The sequence below is a fragment of the Giraffa tippelskirchi genome, chromosome 4 (genome assembly GCF_054371585.1).
Source record: "Giraffa tippelskirchi isolate mGirTip1 chromosome 4, T2T-mGirTip1v1.2.pri, whole genome shotgun sequence".
Classification (NCBI taxonomy): Eukaryota; Metazoa; Chordata; class Mammalia; order Artiodactyla; family Giraffidae; genus Giraffa; species Giraffa tippelskirchi.
In genome coordinates, this window is record NC_137278.1 from 44,477,010 (window position 1) to 44,503,941 (window position 26,932).

The window sequence follows — 26,932 nt, forward strand, 5'->3', positions numbered from 1 at the left end:
AGAGAATATCATGCTAAGTGAAATTAGTCAGAGAAAGATAAATACTATATGTTATCACTTGTATAAGGGACTCTAAAAAATAAAAGCGGTGAATGAACATAATAAAACAGAAACAGACTCATAAATACAGGAGGAAAAAAAAAAACTAGTCGTTACCAGTGCAGAGAGGGAAAGGGGCTGGGAAGAGAGGCAAGACAGGGGTGTTGCTGTTTAGTCACTCAGTTGCGTTTGACTCTTTGTAACCCCATGGACTGCAGCACGCCAGGCTTCCCTGTCCATCACCAACTCCCAGAGCTTGCTCAAATTCAGGTCCATCCACTTGGTGATGCCATCCAACCATCTCGTCCTTTGTTGTCCTCTTCTCCTGCCATCAATCTTTAAGGGATTTAAAAAGCTACACGGAGTATGTTATACATACACTGAAGAATAGCAAGGAGAGATAAGAAAGCCTTCCTCAGTGATCAATTCAAAGAAATAGAGGAAAACAATAGACTGGGAAAGACCAGAGATCTCTTCAAGAAAATCAGAGATACCAAGGGAACATTTCATGCAAACATGGCCACAATAAAGGACAGAAACAGTATGGAACTAACAGAAGCAGAAGATATAAAGAAGAGGTGGCAAAAATACACAGAGGAACTACACACACAAAAAATCTTCATGATCCAGATAATCACGATGTGTGATCACTCACCTAGAACCAGACATCCTGGAATGTGAAGTCAAGTGGGCCTCAGGAAGCATCACTACGAACAAAGCTAGTGGAGGTGATAGAATTCCAGTTGAACTATTTCAAATCCTAAAAGATGATGCTGTGAGAGTGCTGCACTCAATATGCCAGTAAATTTGGAAAACTCAGCAATGGCCACAGGACTGGAAAAGGTCAGTTTTCATTCCAATCCCAAAGAAGGGCAATGCCAAAGAATGTTTAAACTACCACACAATTGCACTGATCGCACACGCTAGTAAAGTAATGCTCAAAATTCTCCAAGCCAGGCTTCAACAGTACCTGAACCATCAACTTCCAGATGTTCAAGCTGGATTTAGAAAAGTCAGAGGAACCAGAGATCAAATTGCCAACATCCCTTGGATCACTGAAAAAGCAAGAGAGGTCCAGAAAAACTTGTGCTTTATTGATTACACCAAAGCCTTTGACTGTGTGGATCACAACAAACTGTGGAAAATTCTTAAAGAGATGGGAATACCAGACCACCTGACCTACCTCCTGAGAAATCTGTATGCAGGTCAAGTAGCAACAGTTAGAACCGGACATGGTACAACAGACTGGTTCCAAATCGGGAAAAGAATACCTCAAGGTTGTATATCGTCACCCTTCTTATTTTACTTATGTGCAGAGTGCATTATGTGAAATGCTGGACTGGATGAAGCACAAGCTGGAATCAAGATTGCCAGGTGAAATACTAATAACCTCAGATATGCAGATGACACCACACTTATGGCAGAAAGCAAAGAACTAAAGAGCCTCTTGATGAGTTGAAAGAGCAGAGTGAAAATGTTAGCTTAAAACTCAACATTCAGAAAACTAAGATCATGGCATCTGGTCCCATCACTTTATGACAAATAGGGAAACAATGGAAAGAGTGATAAAATTTTATTTTGGGGGGCTTCAAAATCACTGTAGATGGTGGCTGCAGCCATGAAATTAAAAGATGCTTGTTTCTTGGAAGAAAAGTTATTACCAACCTAAACAACATATTAAAAAGTAGAGACATTACTTTGCCTACAAAGGTCCGTCTCTTCAAAGCTATGGTTTTTCCAGTAGTTATGTATGGATGTGAGAGTTGGACTATAAAGAAAACTGAGCGCCGAGGAACTGATGCTTTTGAACTGTGGTGTTGGCAGACTCCAGCGAGTCCCTTGGACTCCCTGATGCCGGGAAAGATTGAAGACGGAAGAAGGGACGCGTGAAGATGAGATGGTTGGATGGCATCACCGACTCAATGGGGCTGAGTTTGAGTAAACTCCGGGAGTTGGTAATGGACAGGGAAGCCTGACGTGCAGCAGTCCATGGGGTCCCAAAGTGTCGGACACGACTGAGCGACTGAACTGAACTGCCAAATCTTTTTTCCGACTCGCTTTCAAAACGAATAAAACTGAATAAAATACAGGTCTGTGCTCAGTCGTCCGACTCTGCGACCTCATGGTCTGTAACCCACCAGGCTCCTCTGTCCATGGGTTTTCTCCAGGTAAAAATACTGGATTGGGTCGCCATTTCCTTCTCCAAAAATACAGGTCTACCGCCGGCAAAAACCCCACCCATCCGGGAGTGACACCTCCAACTGCAGTTAACAGAGGGGTCCTCAGGCCCGAGAAGGGGTTAGTGGGGAGATGAGGTGTCCCGAATCCAGCCCTTACAATCGCAGGTGGGCCTTTCTGCCTCCCCGGAGCTCGCTCAGCGGGCCCCCGGCCCAAAGGACCCCGGACCCGGAACAAGAGTGCCGACCAGCCCCCAGCTTCTCGGCGCTGGCCCCCTCACCTGGCGCGCGGCGGGCAGCCTGCAACGTCACAGCGGCGCCGCGCCTCCAAGAAGGACCCCTTCCCCGACTCCTCCTCCTCCCGGCGCTGGCGCCGCTTTCTGGAAGCTTCGTGAAGGCAGTGGGCGCTTACGTTTGGTCCTTGGTCAGCGGCAATCCGCGTCCATCCGTCCTTCCCAAGCTCACTCAGACCCATCCAAGGTTGCCATGCCCGAGAACGTAGCCCCCCGGACCGGGCCGCCTGCCGGGGCTGCCGGGGCTGCCGGCGGCCGCGGGAAGAGCGCCTATCAGGACCGCGATAAGCCGGCCCAGATCCGCTTCAGCAACATCTCCGCAGCCAAAGGTATCGCTCCCCGGCCTGAGCCGCGGCCCTCCGGGCCTGACTGTGCACTCTCACCCCCAGCCTTGGGTGGGCCGTTCCTTCAGATGATCCGCTTTGGGCCTCTCATAGAATAAGCTCAGTGCAGGGTTCCTCCTTCCTGTTAGCCGTTATTCCCAACCCCGGGTATGGAAGCCTTTGTATTGGCCCCATTCTGCGTCTTGGACGCCCATGATTTTCCGTCCCGGGGCGTGCTGCTTTCATCATACTTAAGAAAGCAGCCGGGGCCCTCATGCAGCGGTCTACTGGTAGAATGTATAATACTTTTCAGTCTTTGTTTTTATTAAAATAGGGAAATACTTTTTCAGGGTGCAGCTATTGAATTCGGGTAAACTCTCCGCGCCTCAAATTGGGGCGGGGTTCATTGTACTGAGGGGTGGGAAACCGACCGACCGACCTTGTTTGAGAATACTTATGAGGCTGCGTTGTGCTTTGTTGTCCCCTCTGCATGTACAGCCAGCAGATGGAGAAGAGTTTGGCTTTTGGTGAAATTCAAGAAGTCCTGGGTTTCGTTCAGTTACGTTACTTCGTGGCTTTGTGACCTTTAACCAAGGTTTTCTTCCCTATAAAATTAAGGATGGAAAAGTTCGCTTAAAAAAAAATAGTTGTGAGGATTAAGAGACGTCGGGTTGAGTTAGAAGAGTCTTGAAGCAAAAGTGAGAACAAAGGGTTAAGAGTTCTTGCCCGTTATGTGTTTGAGTACAGGGAGTATTTCATTTGGGTTAGAGTATCAGGTGCCTGAAGAAATGAGAGGTGAGATCGGAAAGGTAGAGTGGGGCCAGATCTTAAAGGCCTGGTATCCTTTGTTGTTGTTCTGGAAAGGGTTTAACACGACTCCCGCAGCTACAGATTGTTTTTCAGTATAATGAGATGATAGCTACCTTGGAGGGTTGCTGTAAGGCTTAAATAAGAAAGCATATGAGGAGCCAGGTGTGTATATATGTATACATAGAGTGCAGCCTTACAGATATTTGAAGTTACCTGTCCAGGGGACTGAGGGTATGGTGCTGCTACTGCTGGGAAAAACCAGGTACACTGAAGGAAGGATGGTGGAAGAAGAGAGAATAGGTTCTGGTTTGGGCTTAAATGAGTTGAGGATGTGAGAATGACTAAATGGTAAATTTAGGAGTTATTTGAAAGTTCAAGAGAGTCTTTACCTGGAAATGAAAGTTGTTTGATAGTTATCTAGAGAGCATAAGTGAAGCTTAGATTTATTTCATTAGAAAGAAGGTATTAGATAGATTCTGGTGCCATGTTGGGGGGCCGGAAAAGCTATAGAATGTGGTAGATTTTCAACAAACAAGGAAGATAACAAGATGGGATGTTTACTTAGGCAAATTTGGAAACATCCCTGCGCAGAGAATTGAAATTGGACAAGAGAGGTATGAATATAGGAAGAAAAGGCCCCTTGCTTGTAAACCTGCCCTTTACATCTTAAGTGAGGAGAGCTCCTGGAACAAAGGGGCACTACTAGACTGTCCAAGACAAACAGAACCCTACAGACTGGTGGAAAAAAGCTGTTGCTAGATGCATTTTTAGTGTAATTCATGGAGCCAGTTTTTTCTTTTGTTGACGATGTCAAAACAACACACACACACAAGTAGTTGTGGTAGTTCTAATACTATTCAGCACAAGTCATTTAACAGATACTACTGTGTACTATATAGTATGTTAAACTTCAAACACTTTTGAGGAGGTAATCAGGAAAAACATTTTTGTTTTTTGAATAGTGTGTCTTTCTAGAGGCTTCCTGTAGATGACTGTAAGGGCCTTCTTAAGGTGAATTGGTCTGCTTGTAGAATCATTGCCATGTGGGTCCACTAAAATCACCTGAAAGGGTAGTTAATGATGGCTGAATAATTAGGAAATGCAGCCCCCAATTATGAAATAATTAAGTAGAATGTAATTTTTTAACTATACCAAATATTTTCTCTTATGCTTTTTAAGATTATGTATTGTTAACACAACCCACTGAAAACATTATTCTAGTTGTGGGATATACAGAAACAAATAGGGCTGTAGAATGTGCTAGGAGATCTAGCTTGTCCTGTTATTGCTGCTTGTTTTGTTTCAGAGAATGGGGAAGGTAATGCAGTCCTCATTCAGAGCACATGACTTAAGTTATATTGATACTTATAGGAGGATTAGGTGACTTCAAAATTTATTCTACCATGTGCAGGGTACAAATGCTATGTATAGTGACTTTAGCAACAAAAAGTGAAGTGTCATACAATTAAAGGAGTAAAATAATTATTTCTGTGTTCAGTAGATTTTTAGGTATAGAATTTTCTTCAGCAAACACAGTGAATTGATATGCACCATATTCTAATAAGGACAGAATGATTATTTGAGGGTAGAAGAAATGCTTTGCTCTTTAAAGAGTCTTGGTTTCTTTTTTTTTCTATTTACAGCTGTTGCTGATGCTATTAGAACAAGCCTTGGACCAAAAGGAATGGATAAAATGGTAAAAGGCTCAATCATTCATTAGTTATTGAGTGCTACTGTGCCTACTGCAAGCTTTTTATAGAGGGTTAAGATGTGCTGTTTAAAAAGTAAAGTGTTAGAAAGGCTTTGAGAGTTCAGAAAGGGATAGATTACTTTGGGATGAACGGGACCTAGTTATAATTTATATTTTATGATGATTCTTCATAATATCTTTTGTATCCGTTTTTTAGTGTCTCAGTTCCTTCACTTTTAAGTAGGAAAAAACCCAGGTATTTCACTTGTAAACTTGGACTATTACTACATGTTCTTAAATCATTACACCAGGGTACGGGAAAACAATTTGAAATTAAGCATTATGCAAGCATAAGTTAACTTCTGTACAAGAAGTATTAAAATTAGTAGAGCTTTTAGGATTTCACATTAATACTGGATAAAGAAAAAAATTTTTTTGAAATACAACCTTTTAAAAAACTATACTTTGCAGATTCAAGATGGGAAAGGTGATGTGACAATTACAAATGATGGTGCCACCATTCTGAAACAAATGCAGGTGTTACATCCAGCAGCCAGAATGGTAAGGGTAATTTTTAGGTGAGAGTTTTTTGGTTTTCTTTAAGAGTGTTATTTGATATTCAGTAAACAGTTAAATTTGTTTTATTTGATTATGTGGTAAGTTTAAACATAGTGAAAGTTTTTCTTTTTTATGCTAATTAGGCATATTTTTAGAATATGTTGTATGCCTAGCATTATGTTCTTCATTGAAAATCATAACAAAACATAGTTCTCCTTTTCCACAGCAACGTGCCTCACATGTAAGGAAGAGAGAAAAACATTGTACTGTTAAAAAAAAATTTGTACCAATTATTAGTTCAGTGGGTATTAGCTGAATGTAGAATTTTAATTGTTTGCAAAATAAATCTTGTGTTTAAACTTTCCCTGATATTTATTTTTCAAAACAGTTTTTAATTCAACTGCAAATCATAATGGTGATTCTAGTGTCAAGTGAGGAGTCAAAATATCAGCGAAAACAAATTCCTTAGAAATTCCTGTTAAAAAAAAATCCCTTTTGATTAGGTAAAGATGACTGAAAATGAGTCAGATTGTGCTTCATGCAGGGTCAGTTTAGATAAACTTGGCCAAGGATTTCAAACTATAGCAATCTCCTCTCATCTGAATCCTGCACTTCATAGCTTCTGAATCTACACACTGCCCCTAGTTCTTTTAAGTAATGGGAAGAAAAAACAACCCGTAGTCTGAACTGTGAATCGTAATATAGCTTCTTATAAAGTGTGTAAGTAGAATTTTGCATGCCACAAATATATAGGTCATCATTTTTGAATGAAACCAAGGTGGACAAAAAATCAGAAGCAAAGTGCATTGACTCTTACAGTGCTGATAATCAAGGCCCAAAAGTGAACATGATGGTGAATGTCACTGATGTTGTAGAGTTAGATGTTATTGGGTTCTCATGAACCAGTTCTTACTGATCAACTTGACATATTCTGTTCACCCAGCTGGTGGAGCTCTCCAAGGCTCAGGATATAGAAGCAGGAGATGGTACCACATCAGTGGTCATTATTGCTGGCTCTCTCTTGGATTCCTGTACCAAGCTTCTTCAGAAAGGTGGGTAGGACATAAGACATGCTTTACTGAATAAAGGCAAAAGTTATTAAGTAATATGAGATTTAACAATTTAATTTGAAACAGCTAATTTTGCCATGTTTATCATGTGGATTAAATTTTTTTTTCTTTTCGCTTCTGGGTCTCCCCCCACCCCACCCCACCCCTGGCTTTCCTTTTGAATGGAACTTCATAAAATTTTGCTTTTAAAAAATGATTGGTTGGTGATGTTACTAAAGAGGCTATAGATGAGAACTGTGATTTAGGAGAGAAAGTAAGGATTCTTGTTTTGGTACATACTGCCTAAATGTAGTTGTGATTCCTCAGTCACTTATTATTATGTAGATATATAGAATCTTTGTAAAGTAAAAAAATGGTTTTAGTCTGAAATATCACATAATATATGTAATTTATTTCAAATTAGAAATAAATTATTAGACATTAGCCGTTAAAGTTATTCAAACCATTATTAAGAATAATTTAAAATTTGACTGCTTTGATGTTGTAATGAACAAAGAAATTTTAAGTCATGTCAAGTATGAAGTTTATCTGTTATTATTAAATTAACTACCCTTTCACAAATGACAGGGATTCATCCCACCATCATTTCTGAGTCATTCCAGAAGGCTTTGGAAAAGGGCATTGAAATCTTGACTGACATGTCTCGACCTGTGGAACTGAGTGACAGAGAAACTTTGTTAAATAGTGCGGCCACTTCGTTGAACTCAAAGGTGAGACAAGCGCAATGGAATCGTAAAAGTACAGTTAAGTTCATCAGGAGCCGCAACTCTTATTCTGTGGTTTTTGATGCTGTAGACTTCATAAATATTAACTCTCAAGAGTGGGTAACTAAACTAATTTGCATAACTTAATTAGTTCAAGTAAAATTAACTCACGTCTAGGCTTTTAGGTAAGTTGATTTTACAGATGGGAAAAGAAAGTGAAGTTAAATAACTTATCCAAGACCCACTAATGAGAGGTAGAGCTAAGACTTGAACCCCAGATAGGGCTGGCCATCATGGTCCATCTCTTAACCATGTTGCTGTTTTTTTTTATCAAATATAAAGCATTAATGTTATTTTCAATTTCTCGAAAGCTCATGTCACCTATTCTCTGTTATGTTGTGTGTCACATGCCCACTCCATTCCTTTTCCTTTTCATCAGTGTTATTTGAATGTTAAGTGGAAATCTAGATCGTATTAGTGATATTAAGTAATAGTGTTGATTAACGTCCCCAGAACTAATTTAGACAGAAGATCATAATGGTTACAAGCATTGGTCATAGAGCCTAGACTGCTTGAGTTCAGTGCCAGCTCCGCTTGATTAAGCTGTATGTTTTAGATTTTTCATTGGAAGATTGAGTATATGAATGTAAAGTGTTAAAGCTACTGCATGACATAAAATTACGTGCTAACCATTACCTATTTTTATCAGCCCCTCAGCAATAGGGGTGCACATATATATAACATCTGCTCATAAATTCATTTTAAATAGGAAACCTCAGCATAAAACTGTTCTTTTGGATTTCCTGTTGAATTACTAGTAATCTAGTCAGTCCTGACTATTAATAAAAGAGGAACACAAACATATTTTTATATGGTGATAGTCAAACTTGAGTGGAAAAGATAGTTTATATGTAATGTTTTCTTACATGTACTCCATGTGTGTGCTAAGTCACCTCAGTTGTGTCTGACCCTTTATGTTCTCCACCCCACCCAAAAAAGTAATTGAGATTACTTCTTGAATATCTTTATCATTAAAGAACTAGGACTTTCTCTGTTACAACATTTTGACACTAACTTTTTTTTCTTTTTAATACTAGGTTGTGTCTCAGTATTCAAGTCTCCTTTCTCCAATGAGTGTAGATGCAGTGATGAAAGTGATTGACCCAGCCACAGCTACTAGTGTAGATCTTAGAGATATTAAAATAGTTAAGAAGCTTGGGTAAGCATCTCTAATTATAACTTTAATAAAAATTAACTTTCAAAGTAAACATAAGCTGTTGCTAAAATAGTTAAATGAAAAATGTAGATGAAAGTCACGTAAGTTTAGTTGTTTGTTTTCATGACAGCTTATATTAATGTGGAAATTTCAAGAATTAGTTTATATTCCCTAGTGATGGCAGAGCAGTGGTGTGATCAGAGAGGTTCAGGAAGGGGCCATTAATAACTACGAGTGAGATAGAAGCACATTTTATCAGACTGATGATTTTTAATCTGTTTTCGGTCTGTTAAACTTGGAGATTTCCCTTCCCTCTTAACTGTGTCTTCATTTTCTTTTTTCTTAGTGGGACAATTGATGACTGTGAGTTGGTGGAAGGTCTGGTTCTTACTCAAAAGGTAGCAAATTCTGGCATAACCAGAGTTGAAAAGGCTAAGATTGGGCTTATTCAGTTCTGCTTATCTGCTCCCAAAACAGATGTAAGTAAAACCAAATGAAATTATTCCTTAGGTGTTTGACTTTCTAATAACAAAGATTTTTGCTGATTATTATAAAAATAGAAAATGCTGATATTAATACTAGTGATAGAAAGCAAGGATTTAAAAATAATTAGTAAAATCAAGACAAAAGTATAAAATATTGGATGCCACATGTGATAAATTTAATTTCAGTTGGCTCTTTATTGAAATTGAGCATTGACTTCTCAAATTAAGACAAATAAGGATATGTATGAAACAGTAAAACTAGGCTATGTGAAAGTGGTAGTATAAGGGGCTCAGATTCTTTGTCTTTATGTTTGATAGTGGAACTTTTAAACCAGTTTATTTTTATTCCAAAAAGGTGATTTTTTAATTTAACATATCCCCATATCTCTTAGTGATACGTATCATTCCCTAAAGGGTTGGCTGATCTTTGTCACCTGATTCAGGTTTGCTCTCATTTCATGTTGTATTAGCATACAGGTTTCCTGTTGAGTCGTTTGTTTCCCAAATTTTAACCCATATAAAAATCAGTGTTCTTTTATAGGTCTTAAATATGACAGTACTTGTCTTTAGTAATTGCTTTCAGCATATCAATATTTTTTAACCATAGAGTAAAAGAGACGCAATTGAAGTTATCTCACTAACGTGTAAATTTTTATGAAAATTGACATATCCATGAAATAGGATAATCATTTTTACATTTAATGATTTCCAAAACATTGTAAAATACCAGTAAAGTGTATAGATAAAAAACCTGAGTTACGTTTCATGTATATTCACTTTTTCTAGACTTTTTCTGTGTGTGTCTATGTAATCTCTAGTTTCGTGTGATTTTGGTTGGATTTATACTGTGCATAACATTTTCATTAAAATTCTCATTTTTTGCTGAAGAACTCTTAAAATCCAAATTATTAATTAATATGTTGTTTTTCTGAACAGATGGACAATCAAATAGTGGTTTCTGACTATGTTCAGATGGATCGAGTGCTAAGAGAAGAGAGAGCCTATATTCTAAATTTAGTGAAGCAAATTAAAAAAACAGGATGTAATGTTCTTCTCATACAGAAGTCTATTCTAAGGTATGGGGCATTTTATTTTGTTCACCTCTTAATGATAATTGATTTTGGATCCCTTCTAGCAGTTTTTTAAGAAGCATTAGGGGTGGGTTAAACCACTAGAAATCGGGAACAGATCTGCATTTTAAGGCATTGTTGTATTCTGGTAAATGATCTAAAGTGAGTTCCCTTCTTGTTACGATAATTTAAGTGTGGGATATATGTCCTTCTTGACCAAGATCCTTACTATCAAGTAAAAAGCTACCTAATATAGCTAAAATTTTAGAGGTATTTATTTAAAGGGCTATGCAATCGTTTGCCTTGAAATTTTAGAAGTTCTTTTGGGGGGAATGCTGGATAGTCCATGGATTGAAAGAATTTTCCCAAGTTTGAACTGATGCCTTCTTGAAGAAACTGATGTTTCAGTGTTTTCTTCTAATAGGTAGACACATTCTCGTGTACTCTATATGTTATGCCAGAAAGGATTGTGGATCTCTTGATATAGACACCTTGTTGAAGAGTTGGAATACCTGGTTCTAAATTCAAGTTACGTAATAGCTAGTAACCTCAAGTAAATGGCTCTCAAAACTCATTTTACTTATCTGTAAAACAAGGATACTGATATCTACCCTTCAGTATCTGAGGGTTGTTAGGGTGCGGGGGTCATTCCAGATAGTTTGTGTAAAAGTGTACATTTGTGGGGTCTTAAACATAATTTAGCATCATACTTAATTCTAAATTCATGAAATATCAATTGTTAACTATCAGAAGAATGATGACAATTACTTTTGTGTGTTTTACAAGTAGTGTCATTGGGGTACATTTTAAATATTATCCTTTAGAAATCTTATTTAAGAATTTTGAGCTCATAAACTTGGTCAAGCTATTTAAAGCATCTCCTTTCACAAATAATTAAATAATTGGCCATGTAAACAATAGTAAAATTACGGAAAACCCTAAGGAGTTAAATAGCAAAATTTCTATTCTAAACCAGTATTGATATAATCACTGTTTCTGTATTTTAGAGATGCTCTTAGTGATCTTGCATTACATTTCCTGAACAAAATGAAGATTATGGTGGTAAAGGATATTGAAAGAGAAGACATTGAATTCATTTGTAAGGTAAAATATTCTTAACATCTTGTATATGTGAAAATGTTCACTAGTCAGATGTCTGAGTTTGTGAATGTGACTATTATTCCCAGACGATTGGAACCAAACCAGTTGCTCATGTTGACCAGTTCACTGCTGACATGCTGGGATCTGCTGAGTTAGCTGAGGAGGTCAGCTTAAATGGTTCTGGCAAACTGATCAAGGTAACTATTAAAATTAAGCTTCTATTTGCTTGGGATTTGGGTTTTTTTTTTTTAATCCTTCAAATAACCTAATTCTGGGGTTTGTTTACTAAAGATTACAGGCTGTGCAAGCCCTGGAAAAACAGTTACAATTGTTGTTCGTGGTTCTAACAAATTGGTGATTGAAGAAGCTGAGCGCTCCATCCATGATGCCCTCTGCGTTATTCGCTGTTTAGTGAAGAAGAGGTAATATTAAATTACTAAATAATGTTTTGATCATAAAAACTTCCATATTTTGATTATTAGGATTTTAAGTTTTAAAGATTTTCAGTATTATTAAAACTTTAAAGATTATTAAGCTTTTAAATAAATTATAGTTTCTGTTGGATAAAATAAGCTAAAAATACATTTGTGAATTTCAGAGCTCTTATTGCAGGAGGTGGTGCTCCAGAAATAGAGTTGGCCCTACGGTTAACTGAATACTCACGAACATTGAGTGGTATGGAATCCTACTGCATTCGTGCTTTTGCAGATGCTATGGAAGTCATTCCATCTACACTAGCTGAAAACGCTGGCCTGAATCCCATTTCTACTGTAACAGAACTAAGAAACCGGCATGCCCAAGGGGAAAAAACTACAGGCATTAATGTCCGAAAGGTAGTAGTTTAAACTTGAGTTACTGCAGAAAATGTTGATTAATATAAAATACTAAAAGCTTCATAATTGTCTGTGGAATGAAAGGCTTTGTAATTAAAAATTGAGTAACCTTCAATTTGGATACAAAACCTGCAGGTTAGTTAATATATGCTATTGAGTGAAAATGAAGATGATGCCTTAAGTGAGAAATAGTATTTTGTTCATTAACCCTGCCATTTTATGATTGTACATCTTGAAATCTGTGCTTCCGTTTTCTTGGTTGTAAAAACAGGTTGTAAACAGGGACTAGTTCCCTCATAGGCCTGTGAGGATTAAATGGATTACTAAATAGAAAGTTCTTAACAAAGATGCCTTGTATATAAGTTAACCATTGCTGCTGTTGTGAGCACTAGCCTGGTGTAGTTACATAGGGTAAACATGTAGAACAGTAATGATTTCTCCTTTTGTATTGTTTTATTAATATCTCCTTTTATTGAGAAGACAGGTAACGTGTAATGGGAAAAAATGGACAATACAAGGTGATTTTTTTTTTTTTTTTTTAAATGGTAGAAGCAGGTAGAACTCAAGGGCACTACCTATTTAGGGAAAGTTTGAGGAAGCTGCAACTTTGGTTTGGTAGGGGATAAAAAAGTTTCAGATGGGGAAGCAGTGATTTACAGGTATGAGGGACCAAAAAGTTAATTCATCTTATCTAGAGCAGAGGTGATGTGTTGATCATATGGACATTAAGATTGAAAAGATTGGATAAAAGCTTGAATAGAGTCCCTTGAGTTGTTGATGAATGGGTGGGGTGGCTGGGTGTTTGTTTTTTAACTCCAGTAATTGGGAGTTTTTGTTTTTTGTGTGTGTTTGTTTAAACCAAGAGGCTAAGGTGATGAAAAGAATATTTTAAGGAGGGAAGAATAGAGACAGGATTGCCTATTAAGACCATCAGCAGTAATCCTAGGATAAAGGTGAGGGAATAGTGGCAATAAGAATCTGAAAGTGAGAATGATGTAAAGACCAGGTAGACTAGACTTGGCCAAATTCAGAATTAGGAATCAGATGATTTAAAATCGAATAACTTTTTTCTTTAATTGAGATAGTTGATTTAGAGTGTTAGTTTTGAGGGCTCTCCTGGTGGCTCAGCGGTAAAAAAAAAAAAATCTGCCTGCCAATGCAGGAGACATGGGTTCGATCCCTGGGTTGGGAAGATCCTCTGATGAAGGGAATGACAACCCACTCCAGTCTTCTTGCCTGGAGAAGCCCATGGACAGAGAAGCCTGACAGGCTACAGTCCATGGGGCCGCAAAGAGTCTAAGACAGCAACTCAACAACAGGTTTCAGGTGTGTAGCAAAAAAAAAATCTTACAATTTTTAATAACTATATCATCTATTTAATATTTTTCCCAGTAATTTTTAAATAAAAGATACAAGGAATTGTTTTGGAGTTCAGATTGGGAGAGTCCAGCATTAATTCAGTTTTTCCAGATTTTAGATGAAAAACAGCCTATAACTTAGGGAAATGCTTGGTAGAGAGTATCTGACTCTTGACTAGACTACGAGAGAACTAAGTTTGAAAGGCTTTGAGGTTTACTGGTAACAGTGTAGTTGGTAATGTGTATCATTATAAACACTAAAAGCAACTTGTACTGGTTTGCAGGGTGGTATTTCCAACATATTGGAGGAACTGGTTGTCCAGCCTCTGTTGGTTTCAGTCAGTGCACTGACTCTAGCAACTGAAACTGTCCGGAGCATTCTGAAAATTGATGATGTGGTGAGTATATACAGGTTGTGAATTTCCTACAAGGGCAGAAAGGCATATTTTTGAGGAGTTGGGGTGGGGGCAGTAAATGTTGTTAGTTTGCTAGTCATCAGGGTGAAAACAGTTCATACTTCTAGTATTTTCTCACATATAAAAATAGGGAAGTTTGGATAACCACCTTAAACATATTTCATGCTTAAAATTGTGTCCTTACAGGTTTTGAAATTTTTCTCTTTTCAGGTAAACACTCGGTAATCTGGTTAACACTGGCTGACGGGCACCATCATGGCCCCTAATGGTGCAGCTGGAGTGGAAGAACACCTTGGCATTCCTTGTTGTTTGGAAAATTGTTTCTTTCATGAAAATTTCTGGGCCTGGTCTTCCAGTTGGCATTTGCTTGAAATTATATTGACACAGTTTAATGAAAATATTAAATATGGTTTCAAAAAGCAGGTTAATTTATTGGTCTCCACTCTACATTATTCCCACTCTCTCCCAACATTCTGTTATTTCTGATTCACTTGAGAAATCTGTGTGAGGAGGGAAAAAAGGAGTTAACGTTTGCCTGTTAAATTTTTAAGGACTTAATGCTGGGTACTTGTAAGTTTAGTGTTATGTTGTGGTTTTTGTTGTTTTTCTCTTTGGCTGCGTGGCATGTGGGATCTTACTTCCCCGACCAGGGATCAAACCCACACCCCCTGCATGGGCAGCACAGAATCTTAAACACTGGACTGCCAGGGAAGTCTGCAGTTTTGTGTTTTTTAATAGAAGTATTGAGAAGGAAAAATGGCCCCATATTTTCATCACCCTGATAAATCCCCTTTTTCAGTAATATATATATGCTGTTTGAAAAGTTAACAGTACAGAGTGAAAAATGAAAGTCTTTCTCATTCTTACCCCTTTTTCCAAGAACAACCACTGTTGTGTTAATTGGGATTCCTTCTAAAAATAAAAATATGCATATATGTAGCAAATTTTGTTTGTATAAATAAGTTTTTTCTCAGTGTTTTAAAACATCTTGCACCAAGAGTACTATAAACTCTTAACTAGTTCTGTCCTTGTTTTAGTCACCATCTAGTCAACTTTGCACACATTCTATATATAGCTTAGTGGTCTTTTTTAAACTTGTCAAGCACTCCTTTCTAAACACTTTCATGGCTTCTGATTGCCTTTGGTTAAAGGCCAGACCTTTAAGGTGGATCACAAATTGAGCCTTACATAATCTGTGATTACTTTCACCATCTTTTGTATTATATATAAAGAGTATTATGAAAGCAGTGGATGGAGCAGGGGGACTCCTAAAGTCCTAAAGGTTTGGAGAACTTCAGCCAATCAGTATGAAGTTCCTTTGTATCTTGACAACTCCAGTAGTTAATTAAAATGACTAATCTGGTAAGTGAGAAATTCAGATAAGTCTTTGGATAGTCTGGAATTTAATAATTCAGTAATTCTTTCTCTTTTTAATGGGTATTAGGAGCTTGCTGTTGGAGAAGAGTCATAGTTGCCACAAAACTGAATGATGTATAACGTAAAAACTTTTAAGGCAAAATACTTTAGCCAGAATTATTCATATTGGAACTTCTAAGAGTTCCTCAGCACCCTTGTGTATGTCTGTGTCTTAGGCTATACCTGTGTATCTAAATATGTGTTTGTGTTTAAGAATTTGTAAAAGGAATGCTAACAAGACATGTTAGTCGTTCTATTAAGTTTGATGTAAATTAAGCCACTATTTAGGGTTTGATTGGGTTTTACAAGTTTATAAACTTTATAAAATCAATGTTTTGGGAAGCAGTGGTGCTTAGTCACTGAAAGGCCAAATGACAAAACTCAGAAGTAGTGGTCTGATACCGTTAAATAATTGTAAAGCAATGAAAGGAAAATTGCCCTGTTAAATATTTAAGAGGTATGCTTTTAAATAGGAAGGGTGACTATCCTAATGAGACAAAGGTTTTGCATACTTTTTTCCTCTTGAGTACTATTTATTTTTTCACTCTCATTTTCTTTATTTTTTTGGCCACACCTTGTGGCTTGTAGGATCTTAATTGCCTGACCAGGGAACTCAGGCCCGTAGCAGTGAAATCGCTGAGTCCTAACCACTTGACAGCCAGGGAATTGCCACCCTAGCTTTTCATTAAAAAACAGTTCACAGAACTGTATGAACACCCTATACCCTCCAACTATTGACATTTTGCCATACAAGTCAGTTCTGTTATATGAAGTGGAAGTGAAGTTGCTCAGTCGTGTCCAAGTCTTTGTGACCCCGTGGACTGTAGCCTACCAGGTTCCCCCGTCCATGGGCTTTTCCAGGCAAGAATACTGGAGTGGGTTGCCATTTCCTTCTCCAGGGGATCTTCCTGACCCAGGAATCAAACCCAGGTCTCCCACATTGTAAGCAGATGCTTTAGTGTCTGAGCCACCAGGGAAGTCTATAATATGATGTATCCTTTAAAATCTTGATATGCAGAATTATGCAATAGAAACCACAGGGCTTAGAGAAGAAATGTGGTTGGAGACAACCCCAAGACTTCAACAACACAAAAGGAACCTGATCAAATAGTTTCACAAACAGTAAGTGGTTAAGAATTAGATTTACATATGCCACTTGAAAAACACCAGGAAAGTGTGGCTGTTGGAGCTAATGTCATTGCAAAGTAGTAGAAGCCTAGGTTGCAACACTGGATGTGTTGAGTTTGGCTTATAAAGGTTAATGTCTCAAGTTTTTTGAAGTGTGGGTGAACTTTTCGAGTGTCATGGGGCAGTTTGATTCAGATGGATGCATTTTTGTGTATTCACATTTTTCTTGAAATCAAGCAAATGTGAAACAATGTTGCTGAAGTTCACTTCCCACTTTAAAATTTCTTGTGTTTTGATGGTTTTGACTACAATGTATCTTTAGATGTAGATCCCTTTTTAAATTTATTGAGCTTTTTAAAGGTACGGATTAATAGTTTTTCCATCAATATTGCTGAAGTAAGATAGGGATCAAAGGTTCAGATACACTGAGTGGATAGAAGTTGTAGGACAGAGGACTAGAAAATGAAGCTTTACGGAAATAGTTCCCAGAGATGTGTAGAGATGTAGAGATGTGTAGAGAGTCTTTGGCTGAGTATTTCTGTGTCAGGTAAAACTATATAGAGTTCACAGAAAAACCAGTGAAAAGTCGTAGACTGAATTTACAGTGGCCTTGGAATAGTTTAAATTCTTAATAGATGGGAGAAACCTTGTAATAGGGAATGAGTAGAGCCTTCAGAAGAGTACAGCCTTAATAGCAAGACTGAATCAGCCATAAAGACCACTCTGGACTCTTCACAACACAGGATTTCTCTAAAGGATCAAACCAATCCCCAGCAACTTATCTGTATCTGACCAAAGCTTAAAATTCTTAAAGGATATAATGACAAAATTCAGTGTCTGGCATTCAACAAAAAAATCACCAGTGTGAATGGATACAGAAGATGCATTATATATACAATGGCATACTACTTGACCATTTGCTAAATGAAATAAGGGACAAATACTGTATGATATCACTTATATGTGGGATACAACAAACTAGTGAGTATCACAAAAAATTTAGAATAAACATGGTTACCAGTGGCAAGAGAAGGAAGGAGGGCAAAATAGGGGTGGGTAAGAGATAAATTATTAGGTATAAAATAGGTACATGTTACAACATGAGGAATATAGCCAATATTTCATAACTATGGGATATAACCTTTAACAATTGTGAATTACTGTATTGTACACAGGTAACATTGGATAGCAACTGCACTTCAGTTTTTAAAAGGACATCAAAATGTGAAAAATCAGTCATGCAAGTAAAAGCACAATAGAGTAAAGACTTACAGTGAAAGACTGAAGCCCTTTTTGCTAAAAAAAAAAAAAAAAAATGCCAAGGATGCCCACTCTACCACCCCTATTCAACACAGTACTGGAAGTTCTAGCCAGAGAAGTTAGGCAAGAAGAATTAGAGGCATGCAAATTGGAAAGGAAGAGGTAAAATTGCCTCTGCAGATACAATCTTTTATGTAAAAAGTCCCAAATATTCAACACACAAGCTGTTACAACTAATGAATGAATTCAGCAAAGTAACAGGATACAAAATAAACACAAAAATCATTTGCGTTTTTATACATTAACAGAACAATCTGGAAAAAATTACAGAATTCCATTCACTATAGCATCAAAAAATAAATACTTAGAAATTAACCAAGAAGGTGAAAGATTTGCTCAGTGAAAACTACAAAACATTGTTGAAGACAAATGGAAACAGATCCTATGTTTATGGATTCAAAAACTTAATATTGTTAAAGTGTCAATATATCCAAAGTGATCCATATAATCCCTTACCAAAATACCAATGGCATTTTTTCACAGAACTAGAACAAATAAACCTAACATTTGTATGGAACTACAAAAGATGTCCAAAGCACTATTAAGAAGAATAAAGCTGGAGGTATTATGCACCCTGATTCCAAGCTATACTATAAGCTACAGTAATCAAAACAGTGTGGCACTGGCATGAAGACACACATTTAGACCAATGGAATAGAATAGAGAGCCCAAAAATAAACCCCAATATATATGGTCAAATGAGTTTTGACAAGGGAGCCAAGGCCACTCAATGTGGAAAGTTCAGTCTTCAGCAAATAGAGCTGGGAAAACTGGATATCTACATGCAAAAGAATGATATGGGACCTTTACTTAACACCACACACAAAAGTGATCTGTAAGTGGATCAAAGACCTAAATTAAGACCTAAAACAATAACACTCTTAGAAGAAAACACGGAACAAAAGCTTCACAACATTAGATTTGGCAATCACTTCTTAGATTTGACATAAAAGATAACAAAAGAAAAAGACAAACTGGACTTCATGATATTTTAAAATTGTGTGCATCAAAGATGCTATCAACAGAGTAAAAAGCAACACACAGAAAGGGAGAAAATAACTACAAATCTCATATGTGATAAGGGATTACAACCTAGAATGTAAGTCGGACACTACTGAGCGACTAACACCTTCACTTTTTCAATTTTTTCACCTAGAATGTCTAGAAAGAACCACCAAAACTCAACAAAGCAACACAATTTAAAAATGTGCAAAGAACTTGAATAGACATTTCTCCTAAGAAGATATATGAATGTCCAATAAGCACATGAAAAGATGCTCAACAGCACTAACCATTAGGGAAATGCAAATTAAAACTACAAGATAACACCTCCTACCCTTTCAGATGGCTACTATCACAAAACAAAACAACAGGAACTACCCCTCGGTCCAGTAGTTAGTGCTCCACACTTCCCCTGCAGGGGTCACAGTTTCAGTCCTTGGTTGGGGAACTAAGATCCTGCAACCTAGCAAGCCATGTGGCACGGCTAAAAAAAAATTACTCCAACACAGCTTAAAAACAACTTAAAATAAGTTATTAAATACATTAATGCACTATCACATTAATATATAATTATATATTAGTATACTTTATGTATTTATATAAACAATATATGATTTAGATTTAACATACATTTAAGTGGTTTCAAAGTAACTTTAATATGTTTATTTCATATATAATTTAAATATATATGTATTTTATCATTTCTGTCATGAATTCTTCTGTAACCCATGAATTGTTTTTTAGAAATATTTTAAGAGTCTCCAAAGTGAAAGTGAAAGTCGCTCAGTCATGTCGAATTCTGCCACCCCATGGACTGTGTAGCCTGCCACGCTCCTCTGTCTATGGAATTCTCTAGGCCAGAATAGAGTGGGTAGCCATTTCCTTCTCCAGGGGACCTTCCTGACCCAGGGATGGAACCCAGGTCTCCTGCATTGCAGGTGGATTCTTTACCATCTGAGCCACCGGGGAAGCCCAGAGTCAACAAACCAAAAGGCTTTTTCTAGCTTTTTAAAAAGTTACTGTCTAACTTAATTGCACTAACTGATCAGAGAATGTTGACTGTACAATATTAATCCTTTGACATCTCTTGTGGCTAGCTTTATGGCTTAGTGCTATGGTTTCTTTTTACAAAGATCCATGTGTTCCTAAAATAATACATACTCTCCAATGGTTTTATATATATATATATATATTTATGTAAATTTATTTCTATTATTTTATATTATATGTGCTCAGTCGTTCAGTTGTGTCTGAGTCTTTGCAGCCCCATGAACTGCAGCTCCCAGGCTCCTCTGTCCATTGGATTTTCCAGGCAAGAATACTGGAGTGGGTTGCCATGCTGTCCTCCAGGGGATCTTCCCAATCCAGAGATCGAATTCATGTCTCCTGGCTGCACTGGCAGGAAGATTCTTTACCACTAGCAGCACCTGGGAAGCCCTTTATAATATATAAAATATATTTATATACATATTTTCTAAAATATATGTATTACTAAATATGTATGTTCAGTTCAGTCGCTCAGTCGTGTCCAACTCTTTGCAAACCCATGGACTGCAGCACACCAGGCCTCCCTGTCCATCGCCAACTCCCAGAGTTTACTCAAACTCATCTCCATTGAGTTGGTGATGCCATCCAACCATCTCATCCTCTGTCATCCCCTTCTCCTCCTGCCTTCAATCTTTCCTGGCATCAAGATCTTTTCAAATGAGTCAGTTTTTCGCATCAGGTGGCCAAAGTATTGGAGTTTCAGCTTCAACATCAGTCCTTCCAAAGAATATTCAGGACTGATTTCCTTTAGGAGGGACTGGTTGGATCTCCTCACAGTCCAAGGGACTCTCAAGAGTCTTCTCCAACACCACAGTTCAAAAGAATCAATAATTTGGCACTCAGCTTTCTTTATAATCCAACTCTCACATCCATACATGACTACTGGAAAAACCATAGCTTTGACTAGATGGACCTGTGTCGGTAAAGTAATGTCTCTGCTTTTTAATATGCTGTCTAGGTTGGTCATAAGTTTCTTCCAAGGAGCAAGTGTCTTTAAATTTCATGGCTGCAGTCACCATCTGCAGTGATTTTGGAGCCCCCCAAAATAGTCTGTCACTGTTTCCACTGTTGCCCTACCTATTTACCATGAAGTGATGGGACCAGATGCCATGATCTTAGTTTTCTGAATGCTGACTTAAGCCAACTTTTTCATTCTCCTTTTTTACTTTCAAGAGGCTTTTTAGTTCTTCGCTTTCTGCCATAAGGGCGGTGCTGTCTGTATACTTGAGGTTATTGATATTTCTCCCAGCAATCTTGATTCCAGCTTGTGCTTCATCCAGCCCAGCTTTTCTCATGATGTACGCTGCATAAAAGTTAAATAAGCAGGGTGACAATATACAGCCTTGACATACTCCTTTCCCGATTTAGAACCAGTCTGTTTATCCATGTCCAGTTCTAACCGTTCCTTCTGACCTGCATACAGATTTGTCAGGAGGCAGGTCAGGTGGTCTGGTATTCCCATCTCTTTCAGAATTTTCCACAGTTGTTTGTGGTCTACACAGTCAAAGGCTTTGGCATAGTCAATAAAGCAGAAGTAGATGTTTTTCTGGAACTCTCTTGCTTTTTCAATGATCCAACGGATATTGGCTATTTGAACTCTGGTTCCTCTGCCTTTTCTAAAACCAGCTTGAACATCTGGAAGCTCACAGTTCACGTATTGCTGAAGCCTGGCTTGGAGAATTTTGAGCATTACTTTACTAGCATGTGAGATGAGTGCAATTGTGTGGTAGTTTGAGCATTCTTTGGTATTGCCTTTTTTTGGGATTGGAATGAAAATTGACCTTTTCCAGTCCTGTGGCCACTGCTGAGTTTTCCAAATTTACTGGCATATTGAGTGCAGCACTTTCACAGAATCATCTTGGAGGATTTGAAATAGCTCAACTGGAATTCCATCACCTCCACTAGCTTTGTTCATAGTGATGCTTCCTAAGGCCCACTTGACTTCGCATTCCAGGATGCCTGGCTCTAGGTTGGTGATCACACCATCATGATTATCTGGGTCGTGAAAATCTTTTATGTATAGTTCTGTGTATTCTTGCCGCCTCTTCTTAATATCTTCTGCTTCTGTTTGGTCCATACCATTTCTGTCCTTTATTGAGCCCATCTTTGCATGAACTGTTCCCTTGGTATCTGTAATTTTCTTGAAGAGATCTCTAGTCTTTCCCATTCTATTGTTTTCCTCTATTTCTTTGCACTGATCGCTGAGGAAGGCTTTCTTATCTCTCCTTGCTATTCTTGGAATGCTGCATTCAAATGGGTATATCTTTCCTTTTCTCCTTTGTTTCCATTTCTCTTCTTTTCACAGCTATTTGTAAGGCCCCCTCAGACAGCCATTTTGCTTTTTTGCATTTCTTTTTCTTGTGGATGGTCTTGATTCCTGTCTCCTGTACAATGTCACAAACCTCTGTCCATAGTTCATCAGGCACTCTGTCTATCAGATCTAGTCCCTTAAATTTATTTCTCATTTCCACTATATAATCACAAGGGATTTGATTTAGGTCATACCTGAATGGTCTAGTGGTTTTCCCTACTTTCTTCAATTTCAGTCTGAATTTGGCAATAAGGAGTTCATGATCTGAGCCACAGTCAGCTCCCAGTCTTGTTTTTGCTGACTGTATAGAGCTTCTCCATCTTTGGCTGCAAAGAATATAATCAATCTGATTTCGGTGTTGACTATCTGGTGATGTCCACGTGTAGAGTTTTCTCTTGCGTTGTTGGAAGAGGGTGTTTGCTATGACCAGTGCATTCTCTTGGCAGAACTCTATTAGCCTTTGCCCTGCTTCATTCTGTACTCCAAGGCCAAATTTGCCTGTTACTCCAGGTGTTTCTTGACTTCCTACTTTTGCATTCCAGTCCCCTATAATGAAAAGGACATCTTTTTTGGGTGTTAGTTCTAGAAGGTCTTGTAGGTCTTCATAGAACCATTCAACCTCAGCTTCTTTAGTGTTACTGGTGGGGGCATAGACTTGGATTACCATGCTGTTGAATGGTTTGCCTTGGAAATGAACAGAGATCATTCTGTCATTTTTGAGATTGCATCCAAGTACTGCATTTCGGACTCTTTTATTGACTATGATGGCTACTCCATTTCTTCTAAGGGATTCCTGCCCACAGTAGTACATATAATGGTCATCTGAGTTAAATCCACCCATTCCAGCCCATCTTAGTTCACTGATTCCTAGAATGTCGATGCTCACTCTTGTCATCTCCTGTTTGACCACTTCCAATTTGCCTTGATTAATGGACCTAACATTCCAGGTTCCTATGCAATATTGTTCTTTACGGCATCAGACCTTGCTTCTATCACCAGTCCCATCCACAACTGGGTGTTGTTTTTGCTTTAACTCCATCCCTTCATTCTTTCTGGAGTTATTTCTCCACTGATCTCCAGTAGCATATTGGGCATCTACCGACCCGGGGAGTTCATCTTTCAGTGTCCTATCTTTTTGCCTTTTCATACTGTTCATGGGGTTCTCAAGGCAAGAATACTGAAGTGGTTTGCCATTCCCTTTCCAGTGGACCACATTTTGTCAGAACTGTTCACCATGACCCATCCATCTTGGTTGGCCCTGCTCAGCATGGCTCATAGTTTCATTGAATTGGACAGGCTGTGGTCCATGTGATCAGATTGGTTAGTTCCCTATGATTGTGGTTTTCAGTCTGTCTGCCCTGTGATGGAGAAGGGTAAGAGGCTTATAGAAGCTTCCTGATGGGAGAGACTGACTGAGGGGGAAATTGGGTCTTGTTCTGATGGGCGGGGCCATGTTCAGTAAATCTTTAATCCAATTTTCTGTTGATAGGTGGGGCCATGCTACCTCCCTGTTATTTACCTAGCCAAACTATGGTGGAGGTAATGAAGATAATGGCGACCTCCTTCAAAAGGTCCCATGCATGCACTGCTACACTCAGTGCCCCAGCCCTGCAGCAGGCCACCATTGACCCATGCCTCTGCTGGAGACTCCTGGATACTTACGGGCAAGTCTGAGTCAGTCTCTTGTGGGGTCACTGCTCCTTTCTCCTGGGTCCTGGTACACACAAGTTTCTGTTTGTGCCCACCAAGAGTTTGTTTCCCAGTCCTGTGTAAGTTCTGGCGGCTCTATGGTGGGGTTAATGGCGACCTCCTCCAAGAGGGCTTATGCCATACCCAAGTCTGCTGCACCCAGAGCCCCTGTCCCTGTGGCAGTCCACTGCTGACCCGTACCTCCACAGGAGACACTCAAACACAGTTCTGTCTCAGTCTCCGTGGGATCTCTGGGTCCTGGTGCGCACAAGGTTTGTTTGAGCCCTCTGAGCGAGTCTGGCGGGTATGGGGTTTGATTCTAAATGCGATTTCACCCCCCTACCATCTTGCTGGAGCTTCTCCTTTGTTCTTGGACGTGGGGTATCTCCTCACAGTCCCTCAAGCTCTGAGCAGCTGCTGCTCCAGTGCCTACCATGTTTCTGGGGCTTCTCTGCCCTTGGACCTGGGGTATCTTCTCACAGTTGCTCCTGCGCCATGCAGCTGCCACTCCCAAAATATGTATGTACATATTATTAAATATATATACTCTAAATATGTATATTACCAGGGCTTCCCTGGTAGCTCAGCTGGTAAAGAATCCGGCTGCAATGCAGGAGACCCTGGTTCGATTCCTGGGTTGGGAAGATCTGCTGGAGAAGGGATAGGCTACCCACTACAATATTCTTGGGCTTCTCTGGTGGCTCAGCTGGTAAAGAATCCGCCCCCAATGCGGGAGACCTGGGTTCCATCCCTGGGCTTGGAAAGATACCCTGGAGAAGAGAATGGCTACCCACTCCAGTATTCTGGCCTGGAGAATTCCATGGACTGTATGGAGGTCCTTCCATGGGGTCGCAAAGAATCAGACAGGGTGGAGTGACTTTCACTTTCACATAGACATGTGTTCTCTGTTTGTAATTGTGCTCTTCAAATCGTCTACACCCCTCCATATATACATAAATGTATCAAAGACACATCCAGGACTATTCAAAGCTGCCTTATTCACAGTGGCAAATGTGGCAGCCATCTAACTTAGCTGCTTAGATCTCCCTTAAAGACAGGCTCTCCTGTGAGGACTGCAGTCAGTTGACACTACCTGTCAGTACTGCTTTGAGAGAGCTGACTGTAAAAATTTCAGGATATTTTTAAACTGGTTGTTAAACATAGCCATTCTTAAAAATTGTTCTGCTAAATTATAATTAAATAAATTACATTCAAAACAAAGATAATTTCTCAAAACTCTTCACTTCCTCTTCTGTTACTACATTTTCTTATACCTATGCTCTCGAGACTATTACTCTATCTGTGTGGTGGAAAAACTGTGTGATGATGTCCTATTGAGCATCTTTCCCCAAGTTCATGTTTAGTAATGTGACACTGGTAACTTGAAATTGGCCCTTGTATTGGGGGGGGGTACACCATGGAAATCAGCCTGTGCTACAAGTTGGACTTTAAAACTTAAAGCAACAAGGAAAATGTTAGTAATGCAGAAAAAACTTAGTGTGTGGTATCTAAAGCTGTCACATTGTGAAGAGCACAAAAATTTAAGGAAAATTCTTCTAGTGTTAGAAAAGTATTCTAGCAAGGAAGTTGCTCACAACATTGGCAAACAAGTGAAATTCTAATCTACACATTGGTTGTTTCACTTTCATTTTAGTCATTAATACAAACAAAAATATCAACCAGCATTCATCAATCAGTTGCAACCATAGGTTGGCTATAGATATAAGAGTTCAGGAAAAACCAGTGAAAGTATTCTGGAAGAATCAACTGTGGGGGATTTACAGTAAAAAGTATGTGTTATTTATAACTTGTGTGCTACAATTCTTTATATTACTAAAATTTATAAGCATAATCACACACACATTTTCTCCCAGAGAGACTGTCATCAACCATTTACCAGCATACCCCTGGCTAACAAACAGGCTGCAACCACAGCACTTTAGGGTTTTCTGAGAACTTGCTTTTCAAAGGGAGTGCTAGCCAATGAGAGAAGGCAATGGCACCCCACTCCAGTACTCTTGCCTGGAAGATCCCATGGACGGAGGAGCCTGGCAGGCTGCAGTCCATGGGGTCACTAAGAGTCGGACACGACTGAACGACTCCACTTTCACTTTTCCCTTTCATGCACTGGAGAAGGAATTGGCAACCCACTCCAGTACTCTTGCCTGGAGAATCCCAGGGGCGGGGGAGCCTGGTGGGCTGCCGTCTATGGGGTCGCACAGAGTCGGACACGACTGACGCGACTTAGCAGCAGCAGCAGCAGCTAGCCAATGATGAGATTGCAGGACTGGTAGTGTTTGGCCATGTCTGCTCTATGTGCAATCTTTGTGCTGGAGTTCTCTTTTCAACCGGTCCGAGACTTTTTCAGGCCTTCACTGTACTTTCAGCCTCCTGCTACACAATTATTCTCCTTTCCCTCTCTCTTATCTAAGGTGTCAGAATGTCTTGTCCTGAAAACATTCCTATTCCTCTCCTTTTATCTTTCACAGAAACTTCCCCCAATAACTCTCTTTCACTTCTAACTCCTTGGTGTCGTCTTCCTGAAGGATCCAAACTGACAGCAAACAAATAGTAAATAAATGGAAACAACAGATAAGTAAATAAACTTAAGAAAGTGATACAGACAATGTTAACGGTGCTGATTGGGATTCCCTTGTGGCTCAGTGGTAAAGAATTTGCCTGCAATGCAGGAGATGCAGGAGTTACGGGTTCAACCCCTGGGTGGGGAAGATCCCCTGGAGGAGGGCATGGCTACCCACTCCAGTATTCTTGCCTGGAGAATCCCGTGGACAGAGGAGCCTGGTAGGCTACAGTCCATGGGGTGGCAAAGAGTTGGACACAACTGAAGTGACTGAGCACAGCACAATGGTGCTGAT

The 26,932-nt window shown here is 39.0% G+C and overlaps 1 protein-coding gene across 2 annotated transcripts; it reads left to right on the plus strand.

Annotated features, from left to right (window-relative positions):
- Positions 1 to 2,574: 2,574 nt before the first annotated feature.
- CCT4 (chaperonin containing TCP1 subunit 4) lies at positions 2,575 to 14,571 on the plus strand. Of its 2 annotated transcripts, none has more exons than XR_014081766.1 (14): positions 2,575 to 2,838; positions 5,286 to 5,338; positions 5,804 to 5,893; positions 6,834 to 6,942; positions 7,528 to 7,670; positions 8,762 to 8,883; positions 9,227 to 9,359; positions 10,302 to 10,441; positions 11,443 to 11,539; positions 11,623 to 11,733; positions 11,828 to 11,958; positions 12,135 to 12,369; positions 14,012 to 14,197; positions 14,330 to 14,571. XR_014081766.1 is itself a non-coding variant. In XM_081588444.1 (14 exons), exons 1-14 carry the CDS (start codon positions 2,703 to 2,705, stop codon positions 14,366 to 14,368), a joined length of 1,629 nt encoding a protein of 542 aa, XP_081444570.1. In that variant the 5' UTR covers positions 2,575 to 2,702; the 3' UTR covers positions 14,369 to 14,571. The 2 variants fall into 2 exon arrangements, 1 of the variants encoding a protein (XP_081444570.1); XM_081588444.1 differs by having other exon boundaries at positions 14,012 to 14,125; positions 14,354 to 14,571.
- Positions 14,572 to 26,932: the final 12,361 nt, after the last annotated feature.